The following is a 17528-nucleotide window of genomic DNA, read 5'->3' as shown; positions in this document are numbered from 1 at the left end:
TAATTTATTATAGTAGCAAACATATATAATAAAGCCCTGGTAGAACAATGGTTAAGCACTTGACTATGAACTGAAAGGTTGATGGTTCAAACCTCCAGCTGCTCCTTGAGAGAAAAGTCCTGATAATTTGCTTTCAAAAAGAAACCAAATCCACTGCCACTGAGCCAATTCTGACTCATAGTAATCCTAGATAACAGAGTAGCCTTGCCACCATAGGGTTTCCAAGATTGTAAATCTTTACAGAAGCAGAATGCCTTATCTTTAGCCTATGGAGTGGTTTGAACCAATAACCTTTCAGTTAGCAACCCAACACTTAACTGTCCCACCAGAGTTCTTTTCCATAAAGATTTTTGTTAAGTTGTTAAGTCCTGTCAAGTTAGTTTTGACTCATAGCAACTTTGTATAGGGGTTCTGGGGAGCGACTGATGGGTTTGAACTGCCAACCTTGTAGTTAGTAGTCCAGTGCTTATCCTCTATCATCATACCAGAACAGCCTAGAAAAATCCTAGAGGGCAGCTCTAGTCTGTCCTATAGGGTCACTAGGAGTTGGAATTGACCCAACAGCACACAACAACAGGATTTCTATATTTTTCTGTATATATATATTCTCTCCCTTCATATACCCTGAGGCCAAGCTGCAAGTATTTGCCAGGCCCCTTTGGTAAACTTAATGTTGCTTGAGAGCTGACAGATGACAGGACCCCGTCCTAGTGTTCTACGTGAACAGAAAAAGCAAGGGCCAGGATGCTGAGGTTCAGCTCTGCCACTTGGATGATTTTCTGACCCCAGGCAAATCCCATTCTCATTGAGGACCTCAGCTTCCTCATTTGTGATGTCATAAGTCCTGAGGTGCATCCTAACTACAACATTTTCTGACAAAGAACAGTCACTTAGTATGTTCCATGTACTTCTACATATATGAACTCAATTCATAGAGAAGGTACTAATATGATCCCCATTTTATCGATGGGGAAACTGAAGCACAGGAAGTTTAAGCAATGTATCCAAAGTCACAGATCTAACAAAGCTACACTGAGATGTTGCCAGAATGTGTCCTTCAGAATCCAGACTCTTACCCATTGCACCTGACTGCTCCTGATAACACCTATCAGGAATGGCCACATGCCCAATCAGATCATACATTCTGGGTATTCTTAAAACAAGGTCTCGTTCTCTTGAGCTTTAGTTGTTGTTAAGTGCCTTCAAGTTGGTTCTTACCCATAGCAATCATGTATCGGGTTTCCAAGGAGTAGTTGGGACAGAACACATCAAGCCCTCCCAGGACAGAATTTGACATACAATTGGTTCTGGAGCCTGGCTCATTTTAACAAGCTCCTAGAGGGCTTGTCTGGGCAGTCTCTGTAGCAGTCCCTGGAGCCACAGTGTCTGGTTGTCACGGTTGTTCTGGATACTTGTTCTGGATATGCCCATCTGGCTCAGAGTCACCATGGTTTCCCTCTCAGACATGTGTAGCATCTCACCAGGCTGCAGGGCTGTGCCTGACCTTGTCTGAGATTTTACATTTCCCTTGTCTGTTTTGTTAAAAGTAGATGGAAAGCAAACGCTTCCTCTATTTTACATGGCTGCTTCTTCTGCCAACCTCATAAGCAGGACCCAAAAGAAAAATTACCTCTAAAAATGTCAGTGTGAATGGCAACATAAGAGTAGGGGCCAAAGGTGAACAAGGTTGAGATCTCAGTGTAGTCAAACTTCTCTAAAAGTAAGTATAGGAGGAAGGGCATCTCTAAGCCTACACACAACCTTTCACTGACTCAAAACCCACTCAGCATCCACCTTCTACAGGGGAAATGCCTTTGCTACCCCATCCCACAGCACTCTCTCTATTACTTCCGGAACTCACTCACTGGACACCCACAGAACTTGTGTGGTTGGTCATCTTTTTCCTGCAGTGTGCTCCCTCTCTCCCAGTTAACAGTTGTCACCACCCCGTTTCCAGGATAAGAAGCCCAGGGGCAGTGAAAGCCTTTCTTTCTACCTCCACACACGTTGTAGAAACAGGAGGTACTCCTCAGTATTGGTTGAATGAAGTGTAGCTTTGGTCCTTTCTGGTATAAACTAGGTCTGGGACACAGGTAATTTGCCAAGTAGGGGTTATTTAAGGAAACGTTTAAAAAAATAATTTTGTTGTTGTTGTTGTAAATATACACAACAAAACATATACCAATTCAAGTTTTTACATGTACCATTTAGTGATATTGATTATATTCTTCAAGTTTTGCAGCCAATCTCATCCTCCTTTTCTGAGTTGTTCCTCCCTAATTAACATAAACTCACTGTCCTCCTAAGGTTCTTATCTAATCTTTTGAGTTATTGCTGTCAATTTAATGCTTAAGGCAGACATTTTTTACTAGTTAAGCTAAATTGTTGTTTGGTAGGGGTATTTTGGGTTTAAGGTTTAAAGATGACCTCAGAGTAATCAGAGGTTATCTCAGGTTTCAGACATTCATCTAGCCTTCTTGGCTCTGGGAAGTATAGAGTCCATACAAATTTAAATTTTTGTTTTGCATTTCCCCCCCTTTGATCAGGATTTCTCTATGGAATCTTTGATCAAAGCCAGGGACCATAAATAAGTTCTTCTGATCCATTGGAAAAGGAGGCAGTTGTTCATAGAGACAATTAGCCAGACATTCCATATCCTCCTATTCCTGACTCCTTCCTCTGTTGTTCCAAGCAAATGGAGACTAATTGTTGTGCTTGGATGGCTACTTACAAGCTTTTTAGACACCAGGCACTATTCAATGAACTAGGAGTTAGAATAAGATACTAAACATGTTATTAGGCCAGTTCCTGGGATGTCCCATGAAACTCTGACCCTAGACCACCAAACAGCATCAACAACTACTCTTTTGTTTTGTTTTGTTTTGTTTTGTTTTGCTGTTGCAGTAAATATATCTGTCATACAACTTTTTGCCAATTCAACTTTTCAGAGATGTGCAACTTCTTGGCAGCCATTGCAATAATCAGTCATACCACTCTACTCTTAATCAAGTCGACATTTCCATAACTTTTAACCCCTTTCTCCCATCCTTTCTGCCCCTGGTAACCACTAGCAAACTTTATTCTCTAAACATTTATGGATAGATAAGAAAGTTTGAAGCTAGCCTATCACTTTTTTTTTTTAATTGTAACTATTGTTCTTGAAGTGCTAGGGAATACACTAGAAAAGCAGGTTAAATTGATTTCTTTGCTAACCTCTTCTAAAATAGCTTTTAAGATCCTTCTTTCATTGATCGAACTACTGGTTCACATGTGTGGGGTACACAGTAAAGGGATTTTTTTGTAAAGTTCTCTATCACCTGTATGAGGATAGTATGTATACAAGTTACAGAAAGAGATCCAGGTGGCCTGTAGTCCCTCTGGTACAAAAGGCTAACACACTTGGCTGCTAACCAAAAGGCTGAGGGTTCAAGTCCACCCAGAAGTACCTTGGGAAAAGGCCTGGAGATCTACTTCTGAAAAATCAGTCATTGAAAATCTTATGGAGTACAGTTCTACTTTGACACAATTGGGGTCACTATGAGTCAGAACCCAAGGCCTGGTTGCTTGGAAGGTGGTATTGGGCAGGATTTCTAACAATTGGATGTTCCAGTGTGGAGCTGCCCAGGAAATGCAGCCTGCATTTCTGTTCCAATCCTGAGCATAGAGCTGGGCACATGGATTTCTCAGCCTGCCAGTCACGTCTCTGGGCTCTAAGTGTGGTTGCCAGTTGCTTCTGCCTGTCTTCAGAGCACTCTAATGGATCTTTATTTTAAATCTTTTCTTTTCTCAGGAAGTTTCTAAAAACCTCACCAAAGGAAATGAGCAAATCAAAGAGGACATGGAAGAAATTCGGACTGAAATGAACAAACGAGGAAAAGAGAACTGCTCTACGAACACGCTAGATAGCGTGCCAGACATCCGGTCAGCCCTGCAGAGGGATGCGGCGGCTGCCTATGCCCACCCAGAGGTACAGTCCCCACCTCTGGAGCCTCTGCCCATAGCTCCAGACAGCCTGGTACCACATCTCACCTTTGCACAGAGCTTTTCAGATTCCATTTCTTCCGTAGTTAAAACCTCATTGCATCACTGCAATAGTCTTGTAAATTTGATGGGGCAGGAATTAAGCCCCTTTCTACTTCACACTGAAGCATAGAAAGGCTCAGTGAGTACATGTTGCATCCAGAACTTACACCTGAGTCTCCTGAGTTTTAGTTCCCAGTCTTTTCATTACACCCTGTCTTAGTCATCTCATGCTGCTGTACCAGAAATACCACAAGTGGATAGTTCTGAGAATGAGAAATGGCTTCTCTCACAGTGCAGAGACCCCAAGTCAGAAGGACACACTCCACTCCTGGCTCTTCTATCTTGATGGTAGTAGGTCCCTTCCTCTCTGCTCAAGTCTCTGTCCTTTTACTTCATATAAATTAGATGTAGCTGGTGGTGGGATTAAGGATGGTGTACTCAACAGCCACTTCTTGGGTTGCTGTGAGTTGGAACCTACTTGAAGGCACTCAACAACAACATCCCACCCTTAATCCTCTTATTGGTTGATCACAGCAAATCACATCATGTCCACTGTTCAACCACTAGAAATCCTGGCCCAGTCAAGTCGACACAGAACCATAACTATTGCATACCCCATCCCACCTTTGTGAGAATCCCATGCCCTTATAAGTGAGGAGGAGCATAATGCTGCTTTGTCTGGGCTCACTCCTACTGTCCTGGCATAATTATGCAACAGCACCCTCTTTCACTCTCAAAAAAATGTCCCAGTTTGCACAAGAAAATTATATGGTTCCCTCCATTTATAAGGCACATTACAATTCACTCTGCACTTTCATAACTATTCCACATGGTCTTTACCACAGCTCTGAAAAGCAGGCCCAAGAGAGGTCAATATCCTTCTGTTAGAGATGAGGAAACAGATCCAGATATGTTCCCTGTCTCCCTTGCTTAGCCAGAAAATCATGGCGGAATCTCCACCCTCTGTCTCTTCTCAACCAGCTATGACCCCTGTCCCCAGGCATGATGTAGATGCTGTCTAATGTGATTTGAGAGATGCCAGCAGACCAACTTGCTTAAAAATACCTCTCTGGGGCCTATTTCTTTTGGCTCCAGTTAATACATTATGTTTATGTGCTAATAGTTAAAGATGCTTCCATTTAACTATTGGCACATAATTGATTTATTTCCTAACTTGATGTCCAAGAAACAGACATTAATTTGGGAATCGAAGTGAAGATAGGTAAATGGGTAAATGTTGAGAGTAGGCTTTGAAGAGAGTATAATGCTATTAGCAAGACAGGTCTGAATGGAGAATTATCAAAGGGGATAACCAAGCGATAGCAGCATTTAAGAGAGGCTTTGCTTACTTTCAGGGGCCCTAGTGGCACTGAATTGCTAATTACAAGGTCAGCAGTTCAAATCTGCCAGCTGCTTCTTGGGAGACACATGAGACTTTCTGCTCCCTTAAAGATAGCTTTGGTAACTAGCAGGCAGAATAGACTCAGTGGTAGTGTGTTAGTTTTTTGGTGTTTTGTGCTTACTTTGAGGCACTGTGGTTTAAACACCTAGCTGCTAGCCAAAAGGTTATTGAGTGGAACCCATCAGCCACTCTGCAGGAGAAAGAGGTGGCAGTCTGCTTCCATAAAGGTTAAAACAAAGCACAAACAAACAAATCATAAATCAAGTCAGTTCAGACTCCTAGCAACCCCACAGGACAGAATAGAACTGCCCCATGGGGTTTTCTAGACTGAAACTGTACAGGAGCACACCACCACATCTTCCTCCTGAGGAGCGGCTGGAGGGTTCCAACCTCCAACCATTCAGTGAGCAGCCTAGTGCTTAACCACTGCACCACCAGGGTTTCTTTTCCATAAAGATTACAGCCTATAGGGTAGTTCTGCTCTGTCCTACAGCATTGCTGTGAGTTGAAATGTACCCTATAGCAATCGTTTGGCTTATTTTTTGTTTACTTTAGCTGGTTGCCAAGGGTTGGTGGTGGATGGCAGAGCTGAGGCACGCTGGTTCTGGGGAGTGGTTGCAGGTATGCCATTGAGGACTTCCCTCTGTCTCAGTGGCTGGGCTGTGTGTGGGTTGAGTAGGACCTGTGGCAGCCCGATCTCCTGAGTGGTTTTCTCCGTGCACCATGACTTGAAAAAAGGTTGGGAAGCACTGTCATGAACCTCTGTTCCTGGATCATTAAGAAGTGGGGTAAGGGAGGAAATAAGACTGGGTATGTAGGCTTGGAACATCAACGTGGTGCCAAGCGGACAGCAGCTGTGGGCTTGGAGAATCTTGGGCACGTGTGTTCTGAAGACAGGATCACAGGCTGGTTAGGACTTTAAAGGCAACAAACATTGAAATGATTATGGTGCCACTCGCCCCAATATGCAACTCAAAATCAAAATGACTCCAAACCATAGAATAAGTATAAGGAAGGCCAGTCATTTTCTGGGTTTTCCTATGATGACTACTTTGATGGTTTTTGGAAATATCATATTCCTTCAAAAATTATTTTTATGTTCCTTTTTGGGTGTCCCTGACTTGCTGACTACTTACCGAGTGTATGTTTGTTTAGTCTACTTGGCAGGTCATCCCTGAGCATTGAGATCATAGACCACAGAGCCTGAGAACATGGGGCTGGAAGGAGATCACAGGTCCCTGCTCTTCACACCTGGGGCCCTGCATGTCTTATCATCGTCCATTGACCTGGCCAGCTGGCCCATGGAACCAGTTTCCCAGTCAGTGAAGCCTGAGACTCCATCTGTTGTCTTGATGACACATGATGTGGTGTGTTCAGGAACCCAGTACAGATTTCCTGAGGGCAAACAGCAAATCAAATGAAACACACCAAACTTGTTTCTCCTTGCTCAGCAAAGTCCTTTCCCCTCCTCAAATGCTCATTCATCATCCTACTGAAGCTACCACAAGTCATCTAACCAGAGTGGTGGGAGAGTAGTCAGGGCTGAGAAAGGGGAAGGTTGTGAAGGAAACCCAAGGGGAGAGTCTTCCTCTCCCTTTTCATTCCTTGTCTCTTCCAGAGGGAGAGAATGGGGCATATGGGCTGGGTTGTTTAATTTCAGGGACTTTGGAGATGAAGTCAGGGGCCTCTTGGAATGGTGAGTGGTCACTTATTGGAGGCATCTCTTTAAGAAGGTTCTTGCTTGAAAGTTGGCAAGGGGCTCTGGGGGCTGGGTTGGGAATGGAGAGGGCAGGATGGGTGCGGGAGCATCAGGACGCCAGGAGTTTAAGTCATACAAAAGAGTTTTGGATTAACAGAAAGGAAATCAAAGCTTGGTGGGAGCTGCTGCTGCCCAATACAGCCTGTCGCCAGTGGATCCAAGGAAATTATATGTTCTCTGGAAAAGGCTGGCCGTAGTCTTGCTCCATCTGCTTGGCTGGGAAAAAGAACTGCAATTCCCGCCCATCCCTCAGAGCCTGGAATTAAAGACAGTTCCTGGGGTTTGCCACGAAGAAATGACAGTCTGCTTTTGCAATGCAGAGGGAAAACGGGGTCCAGCAATTAGATATCCCACAGCGTCTGAGTCCAGGGCTGTGGCCAGAGGCCTCTTGTCAGCCTCCCAGGCAGCTCTTCCCTGTGGGAAGTGAGGGATCCCCCAAGTCTGCGGGACAGTAGCCAGACCATGGCCCTGAGGGCTTGGGGATATAGACAAGTTTCTGGATGGACAACCAGCTAGTCCCGTGATCACAGTGGACAGAGTGGCTTAGCATAAGAAAGGGCACAGACTCTTAAAGCAGGCAGCCCTGGATCCACTGAATAGCTGTGTGACTTAATAAGTGTACCTCTTGGCCACTTAGTTGATTGGCTTTCAATGAAATCACCCTGAGCCTCCAGTTCCTCACCTGTAAGATGTTGTTATTGAGTGCCATCAAGTTATTTTTGACTCATAGAGACCCCATGTGGGCTTGAACTGCCAACCTTTTGTTTGAAAAAACAAAACTTTAAAAATACATAGTTGTTTATGTGCCACTTCTTCTATCTATAAAATATGGAAAATAAGATCTACCTCAGCCAGGTTGTTGTAACGGTTAAGAAGAATATAAGGAACACATATGGTCATAATCGGTGCTCACTGAAAGGTTGTAGTGGGTTCAAACCCACCAGCTACTCCTAGGAAATCCTATACAGGGTCACTATGAATCAGAAAGGATTCAACAGCACTTAACAATAACTAAAAGGTCATCACAACCAACCTAGTATCCTTACCAACAAGAACAGGGAATTGAGCGAGGGGTGGGATGAAGGAGTTGCTGCCTGTTACTTCTGGAAAGTTATTTGGCCCCAGTCAGAGGAAGCTGGCTGAAAGGTATCCCTTGCCTTCCATGCTGGCCACTTATATGTAGTAGAAGTGAGTGATGCATACTTAGGAACTGCCATGTCTATTGTGCCATCTGAACAATCTCTCTTGTCACAAAAGAGCAAGTAGCGACTTGGGTGTGTGGCTGGAAATGAGGAATCAAGATTTCTCAGGGCAAAAAAAAAAAAAAAAAAACTTTTTCAACTTTTTAATGTGAGTTAAGTGAGCGTTTACAAAGCAGATCATCAGTTTTACGTTCAACAAATCCTGTACTTTGCTACATTACATGGTTGTAATCCCATGTCTACCCTCTAGCCTGGTAGCGTGATGGTTACGAGTCAGGCTGCCAATCTCAAGGTCAGCAGTTCGAAACTACCAGTGGTTCCATGGGAGAAAGATGAGGCATTCTGTTCCCGTAAAGATTTACAGCCTCGGAAACCCTGAGCAGGGTCACTATGAGTTGAAACCTACTCGACAGTACTTAACAACAACAACAACAACCCTCTAGCCCATGAATAATTCCCTCCCCATAACCATCATAGATCCTTTCCTTTATTAAAAAAAAAACCAAACCGGCTTGTTGGTTTTTAAAAACTTTTAACAACATTGGTCTCCTATAATATTCGTCCTTTTGTGATTGACTAATTTCATTCAGCATAATGTCCTCCAGGTTCACACATGTTGTGAAGTGTTTCATAGATTCATCATTATTCTTCAACATCTGATAATATTCCATTGTGTGTATGTACCAATGTTTATTTAGCCATTCTTCAATTGATGGATATTTAGGATGTCTCCATCTTTTTGATATGTCTCTTATAGACAGCATATTGAAGTTTCTAGTTTTCTTATCCCTTCTGTTCTCTATATCTTCCCCACCCCCCATTTTGCAACTAAGCACACTCTGGAAGCTTGCAAGCCAACCACTTCATGCCTTTGTAGGCCCCCAATTTCAATAGTCAATGTCTAAATTTCTCATCCCTAGACTGTAAAATCTGTTTGAACCATAAGGCTGGTGGTTCAAGCTCACCAGCCACTCTTTGGAAATTCTGCATAGGGTCACTAGGGGTCAGAACTGACTCGACAGCACTTAACAACAACAACAATATTAACCCAATACACCGAGGAAACAAGGTTGCTCCTGGATATGAAGAATCCTTCCATTCTGGTTAGAATTTTGAGTCACTGTATTCATAGGCAGTAGTCTAGTTAGTCAAATTGTAGCAATTTGCACTTGTTCTCAATATCAAACATCTTTATCTTCCTTGGTTCCAGTTCTGGTCAACTAGCCATCTAAGCTAGATCAAATGGGTACTAGCTGCCAGTATGGGAGTTCACAAACATCTCCCTGCACTTCAGACCAGCTGGCAGCTTCACTCTCATCTCTAACCCCCAGGGACAAGGTCACTGACCTTGGGCTCAGGACTTCACACATCACCCTAAACTTCAGACCAGCCTGCCCTTCCTCTTCTCTCTCTTATCTCAAGGTCAGTGGGTTCCAGTAGAACATGGCCAAACTCAGCCCATGATTTCATTGTTGCATTTCCCCCACTTTCACTCACAAGTAGACCCAGGTGGTCACCAGAGAGTTTATTATACTTCTCATGGGTCCCCTTGGAGTTTCAGTCCTAAATGTGGGCTTTCCCTAATGGACTGACTTTTCTTTTCTTGATGTCGGAGCCAAAATTTAAAGATCAACACAAGAGCCTGAGCTTGTTTTCTCTGTACAACGTGAGGAAGTTGGTCACTATATGGGGTCCCTAATACTCAATGACCCTGGAAGTCCTGCTCTGCCCTTGGGGCACTGGGCATGTAGGGACAGAGGTCTTGTTCCAAGTGGATGCTGCTGTCTGGAGGATTTTACCATGGTCTAGAATTACAACATTTAGGGGAGCTCACCAACTCCACTTGATGAGAAGGGGATTTTCATGGCTTTCACGATTCAATCATTTGATTCCTCTTGAGAATAGGGCCAGGCCAAAGACCTCCATAGGCCCCCATACTGTTCCCATATGGAGCCACTGCCTCTTAGGAGCTGGACCCATATGTGAGACCCCAACTTTGAGCATAGCCAGCTCACAAGCCCTGTGCTCAATGTGCTCTGCTTCCAAGGTGGTTGATAGTGAACCTGGGAAGGGAGCATGACTGGACAGATCAAGGTAGAACCCAAAGACTCAGCCACAAGGTGGACAAAGGTCAATCCTTGAGTAGCAACTCTGTAGAGGACAGGGTGGTCTTTCTATGTGGCCAGAACATGCTAGTGGTGTTCCACTGTGCCACTAAGATATTCAGACACCAGGTCATGGGCCTGCCTGTGAGGGAATCTTCAGAAAGTTTGTGGAAAAATTCTATTATCTTTAAATTCCACTTTTCAATGAATTTGTTAAAGCCCCCTCATATTTTAAAGCATCATTTGATGACTTAATGTAATCACAAATGTACACAGTTCTTTGGCATTTGTTATGAGTCAACAATTCAATTTAGCAAATATGAAAGAAGATCAGGTTAAAGGAATCAAAGATGAAGGTCTGTGCTAAACATTCACTGAGCACTTCCTAAGAGCTGGCCTCTGTTCTAAGTACTTTCTGTACGATGGCTTTATTCATTCTGCTTAGCAGTCCTATGACACTAAGTTTATCATCCATATTTACAGATTAGGAAATTGAGGCACAGAGAACTGATGGAAGTTTTTTGTTTTTGCATGCTGTCCAGCTGATGCTTACTCATAGGGACCCCATGTGACAAAGTAGAACTGCCCCATAGGGTTTTCTTGGCTGTAATCTTTATGGAAACAAATCACTAGTTCTTTCTCTCACAGAGCCACTGAACAGATTTCAAATGTCAAGCATTTAACCACTGCACTACCAGAGTTTCTTTGTAAATTTTTTAACTGTTGGAATTATTATGGCCATGGCTCTAGTGTTGTCCAACTTGGCCACACCCTCTGTGAGCAATGACCTGTCCTTCCCTTGTGTCCTTTCTGGGAACAGTATGAGGAGCGATTTCTGCAGGAAGAAACCGTGTCCCAGCAGATTAATTCCATCAAGCTTCTGCAGACGCGGCCCCTGACCCCTCCAGAGGTGGTGAAGCCACAGCGGCCCCTACAGAGACAGGTCCACCTGAGGGGCCGGCCAGCCTCCAAGCCCACTGTTATCCGGGGCATCACCTACTACAAAGCCAAGGACCCTGAGGAGGAGAATGACATCGAAGAGCAGCGTGAGTTGGGGTCAGCAGGGGCTCCCTGGAAATGGGAGGGAGGGTGTTACCATTTGGACCAGAGTCTGATGGAGATGCACTTTTTCTGTAAGCCACATCCCTTCCATAGTCCAGTGACTGCTGTGGCTCCTCAGAGCCAGTGTTGTCATTTGACTCAACTCCATACAAATCTACAAGTTATCCAGAGTTTTTGCTGCATTTGCTTACAACTTATTAAGTGACCTAAGTCCACGTAACTTCTCTGGGCTTATAGAAGACCACATGGCAGAGAATGGCTGAGCTGGAAGGGACTTCACTGTCCTCTACTCTAGTCCTCCCATTTGCAGATGAAGAAATTGTGGTTTGGAGGGGGAATAACTTGTTCAGGGCCACATAGTGGCTTCTCTCACCTGTTCCTGCTTCATAAGGACCTGGGAATCTAGTCTAAGACCTCATTTTGTCCTCTTCTTTTTCTAATTCCACCCTTTTTTTGTTTTCACAGAAAATGGGTTATTTCCCCATTGTCTTCACCTTGTTTCCTTAACACGGTTCCTCCTCCCTACTTTCCCCCAGATGGCCACATGGCTAACCAAAGATTCTGCTCTTCTCTCTCCATCTCAGTGAGCACCATCCTGACCACTTATTGCTAAAACTTCCCCTTCCTCCTGAGTTCTCTGGACCCTCCTCACTCTGCTCTACTTTGGCGCTGTGGGTTAATACACCAGACTGCAAAGCTGGTTGAATTGCAAGGTCGGCGGTTCAAGATCACCAGCTGCTCCTTGGAAACCCTATACAGGGTTGCTATGGGTTGGAACTGACTCAACGGCACCTAACAATAACAACCATTAAAACAAGTCATGGTTTGGTGATGTAGGATAAGTACTGGACTGCTAACCACAATGTTGGTGGTTCAAACTCACGAACCACTTCTCAGAAACCCTACATAGGGTCACTGTGAGTCAGAACTGACTTGACGGTACTTAGCAACAACATATGAGGGTGGGGGCTTCAAACTATTCAAAATATTCATGTAAAAAAGGAATTGAAAGATAATGGAATTTTTCCACAAACTTTTGAAGCCCCCTCATATATATATGTTTATTGTTTAGGGTCTCCCTCTGTGGGGACATGGAATTGTTTTGCTCACTGTTGTTGTGTGTGTCCATAAACATCTGTTAAATGAACAGAAGACTAAACTTCCCCTCAACCAGCAAGTTTTATAACCCATGACTCTGCATCCTCCAAGATACTACCAATGACACTCACTGAGTTTTGGGTGGAGTAGAGCAGTGCTTTATCTATGGATGTTGTTGTTGTTAAGTGCCGTCAAGTCAGTTCTGACCCATAGCAACCCTGTATATGGTTTTCAAGGAGCAGCTGGTGAGTTTGAACTGCCAATCTTGCAGTTCAACTTGACCTTGCGGTCCAGTGCTTATCCAGTTTCCTTCCATCCATGCTCTGTGTCTCCTTCTAGAGGCTGTCATTGTGAAATCCCAGCTGGATCCCATCTTTAGATCAGGTTGTCATGCTGAGAAGAAAAATGCTCTGATTGATGTGCTGTACACTATATGTGTTTTGCCATCTGAAAGTTTCACCTCTGCCCTTGTGTTTGCTTCACAGAAGATGAGTTTTTCAGTGGTGACAGTGGAGTGGATTTGCTGATTGAAGATCAGCTCTTGAGACACAACAACCTGCTGACCAGCACCACCCAGAGGCCAGCAACTGTGACAAGTGACCAGAGTACTCAGACCACACTTTTGTCTTCAGCGCTGCTGCAGACCTCAACCTCCACACCCACTGACCCTGCTCTCTTTGCCTCGGTAGAACAACTCTCAGCAACACCCCAAGCCACCTCTGTGTTTCCAGACCCCATGCAGGAGGCAGCCCTTAAACCTACTCTGGGGCCAGTTACCACCACGGCACAGACCCAGCAGCCTCCAGCCTCAGCTCCCTCAGCAGTGACCCCTGGGGTCACATCTGTGGAAGGTACCCTGGTGGCCCCAGTGCCCACCACAGTCAGGACAGGCCCAATGGGGAAGGAGGCTACTTCTGGGCCCACCCTGAGCCCTGAAGAAGAAGATGACATCCGCAATGTCATAGGTGAGTCGATTCTACCTGGCCTGGGGGCTTCTAGTCAGCTCAGTCACATCCTCCTAGATGCTACAGTGACCTGAGTTGTGAGTCCTGGGAATAGGTTGGAAGAAAAGGAGGTGCTATGTGGTTAAATTTCTTTATAAAGAAACGGATGGAATCATGCCTCTTAGCCAAGGAATGGTTTTTAATAATTGAAAGATGAACAATTAGCCTTTATAGCTAGGGTTTATGTAGTCCAGATATGCCAGTGGCAAGACAGGGATCCTCTATATACAGAGATGCTTCAAAAAGTTTGTGGAAAAAATCCATTATCTCCTAATTCCATTTTTCCGTGAATTTTTTGAAGCCCGCTCATATATATAGTTGATCCTTGAATGACAGAGGGGTTAGAGGCACTGACCTCCCTGCAGTGGAAAATCGGGTATACGTTACAGGAAACCTTTGAACAATGCGCACTGACTCACTTCTATGCCATTTTCTTTTCCTGTTGCTGGTGCAGTGAGTACAAGTATCCACTTAAATCACCACATGACACGCTAATCATCTCTGTATAAACAAACTGATGAGGAGCATCACAAGCATTTTAAGCAGATACTCACTACACTCCAACTCACTGCAGTAGCAACAGGAAAAAAATCCATGTGTAAGTAGATCTGTGAAGTCCAAGCCTGTGTTGTTCATGAGTCAACTGTATTAATGGAACCACGTTGTTATGGCCATTAATTGCTTCAGAAACATTTGTTGAGTACTTTCTGTAAAGGCTTTGTGATGCATTTTAGGGTATTTGGAGATGACTCAGTTCAGTTTTCTGCAGTGAGTTTACCAGGCCATGATATAAAAAAGGATACTTACAGGAGATGGGGGTCAGATCCCAGGTTAATGACAGAGTGGCCCTCAAGAGCATAGGAACACTGTGGCATCATGTGATAAGTACCATAAAGTACCATAATAAAAGAATGGAGAAATAAAGGCATGCAAGAGGGAACACTAGCTTGGACTGAGTGCTGGGAAGGCTGAAGAAGTTTATCTTAACAGGTATCATTTGAGCTGGGTTTTGAAGGATGAATAGGAGTTTTCAATGAGAGAAGGGAAAGTCTTCAGACTGGTAGGTCTGAGGAAGCAAGGCATGTTGCAAAAGCATATAGAATGCAGCCTTGTTCTGTGCCTGGAAGCTCCATAGTCATAAAATGACCCTGAGAATAGTTGAACATGAGAGTGTGTGGGAAAGACAACTCGAAAATTTAAACAGAAGCTAGCTGCAAAATTCTCTTCCAAAAAGAGTTAAACCTAACAACATTCATTTGGTCGCCATCAATAGTGATTTAAAACAAATACTATTACGTAATAGCTTCATCAAACTAGTTGTTGAAAACTACACTTGATTTGACAGAGAACTTGATTTGCCTTATACATCTTCTCTTCTTCCCATGGACAGTCTGATTCCCTTTCTGTAAGTAAGGTGGTGGAAGGAGCACCCTCCACGAGCCAGGCCCCTGGGTATAAGGTCTGCGTGCTGCCACTGAGAGCTCTGTGACCTTGGGCAAATCCCTTGACTTCTCTGGGTCTCGGTTGAAATGAGACATTTGCTAAGGACTGTTTGCTCATAATAGTAATGGTAGTGTGCCGTGGAGTCAATTCCAACTCATAGCAACCCTTTATAAAGGTTCCGAGGCTATAAATCTTTACAGGCGCAGAAAGCCTCATCTTTCTCCTGCGGAATCGCTGGTAGTTTCGAACTAGCTGACCTCGAGGTTAGCAGTCCGATTCGTAACCACTATGCTACCAGAGCTCCTTTTGGCTATGGTTTTCTGCAGTAAGTTTAACAAGCCATAAGGGGCCCTGAGTCTTGGTGTTGCAGTGAGTAAGCAATTGGCTATAACAAGGGATCCCTGTTGGGGGAAAATTCCAAATAATAGCAAAGTGGGAACAGGGGGATAAAATACGGCCCCAGGGGAAAATCTCATGATTCTTGGCCCATTGAAGCTGAGCATGTAGGGTGGAAACAGGAGCATCTTTTTCAGGGAATGAATCTTTTGTAATCCTTTTTCTGTCAAGTGCTACCCTCCAGTTGGTGTCAAATATATATAGGATTTTCTTACCAGAACCTTCTCTGCAGACTCGATTTCCCTACCTGGCCCAATAAGGCAGTAATGTGCTGACATACCCTAGTCATCAGCTCAATAAAATCCACTTGGTTGGAGTGGACACCAGCTACTTGTCCACAAACTTGCCCAAAAAGACTGTTTGCTATTTGATAAGTCTAGTGATTTTGACTTTGAGTTATTTAAGATGTGTTTTTAAATGGGGATTAAAAAAAGAGAAGAACATCTGATCCCAGGGTTTCTAAACCTGGATTTTGTCTCCCTTTATCCTCAGGAGATTTATAAAATTCTCAGAACAGCTTCAGAACCAAGTCAATTATCATTCCTTTTTGGTTGTGAGGACAAACATTTGGCTGTGGGCTAACTCTAGGACAGGGAAAAGACAGATGCTGTCAGTGAGGGGGCTTTATGAGGGTATGAAAGGAAGGGGCCTGCATTCCAGGGCAGCCTGGCTCAGGGAGGTTGCTCAGGCTACTGCCGAGGAATAAACTATGTGCCACGTGGCTAAGGCTTTGCAGACTCCTACACTAATGCCTGCAATTGCTTTTTCTTTTTCTTTAAAAAGAGCCTAGTTTGAGGCAAGGGGTGGGAGGAGCAGACAAAGAAAGCAGTCAGAATTATGACAGTATCAGAGAGAGCCCGTCTCATACTTGAATCTAGGAAATATCATGATTTGTGAAGAATGTCTCCCCCACAAAGCATTCAACCTCACAGTCCTCAAGACTTGGCTGGACACCCCACTATGGGTGTGAGATGGTCAGCCCTGCCTGCTTTGTGTCAAGAGACTGGACTGAGGCAGCTTGAGGAAGGTGATGCCAACATGGGCAGGAACAGTGTTTCCCAAAGCCTCCTCAGTGATCAGATTTGGGGTCCAGAATTTTCCAGTTGTCTGCTCTGCCATTTGACAGGCATCCCCCACATAACTTCACAGGTCTGCACCAGCATCTGTCCTTTTGTAGGCTCATCTACAAGTCTCCTCAAACACTTGGAAATTCAGTCATCATATAACACAGGGACTTCTGGCCCTAGATATGAGAATATAAATTAAAGATGTTCCTTTAAGTGGATTTGTTGTTGTTAGGTGTCATCAAGTCGGTACCAATTCATAGCGACCCTATGCACAACAGAACAAAACACTGCCTGGTCCTGGGCCAACCTTACAGTTGTTGCCACGCTTAAGCCCATTGATGCTGCCACTAAGAAATATTAAACTCCAATCCTCTTCTGTAAGGAAAACAAGTACACTCCTCAGCCCACACAGCACTGCTCTGGGCTGGGTGGTAAAGGTCCATAGTATATGAGGCATGATCACTTCCACAAAGGAGTTAACTGTCAGGGGAGTCCCTGACTGGTGCTGGTACTTGGCTGCTAAGCTAAAGGTTGGTGGTTGGAATCTACCCAGAGGCACCTCAGAAGAAAGACTTGGTGATCTACTTCTAAAAAAAGAAGCTATTGAACTATGGAACACAGTTCTACTCTGATATGAGCATGAGTTGGAATCTACTCAAAGGCAACAAGTAGTGGTAAGAGGAGACAGGCAGGTGAGCTAAAGGTGGTGGTGGAGGCCGTGCGTGGGCTCGTAGAGGTGTGTTGGTTCTAACCCCAGTCCTCCATGATGAATGGAGATCACAAGCTTACCAGGCAGTTCACTCAGGGCCCTCTAGACAGAGTGGACAGCATGTGTCAAGGTTGGGTGTGGGTAGTTGGAGGAGGCTCTTGAATACTGGCATGGGACACCTAAGGAGTGTGCTAGAAGGAATTCTGGAATAAGATGGCAGGGTCCAATTACAAAGGGAATGAGACTTCAGGACTAAAT

General features: G+C 44.3%; 1 protein-coding gene across 1 annotated transcript in view; it reads left to right on the top strand.

The window, feature by feature from the left end:
- Positions 1-17528, top strand: part of OLFML2B (olfactomedin-like 2B) — a 58151-nt gene that overhangs the window by 28944 nt on the left and 11679 nt on the right. Inside the window, exons 4-7 of the mRNA XM_006873419.1 lie at positions 3791-3967; positions 8444-8446; positions 11312-11537; positions 13137-13616. Of these exons, the coding sequence (XP_006873481.1) occupies positions 3791-3967; positions 8444-8446; positions 11312-11537; positions 13137-13616 (886 nt within the window). The remainder of the gene's footprint in view (positions 1-3790; positions 3968-8443; positions 8447-11311; positions 11538-13136; positions 13617-17528) is intronic.

Source organism: Chrysochloris asiatica, unplaced genomic scaffold (genome assembly GCF_000296735.1).
Source record: "Chrysochloris asiatica unplaced genomic scaffold, ChrAsi1.0 scaffold00241, whole genome shotgun sequence".
Taxonomy (NCBI): domain Eukaryota; kingdom Metazoa; phylum Chordata; class Mammalia; order Afrosoricida; family Chrysochloridae; genus Chrysochloris; species Chrysochloris asiatica.
Note: the sequence above shows the minus strand (reverse complement) of the source record. Positions and strands in the feature narration are given on the sequence as shown.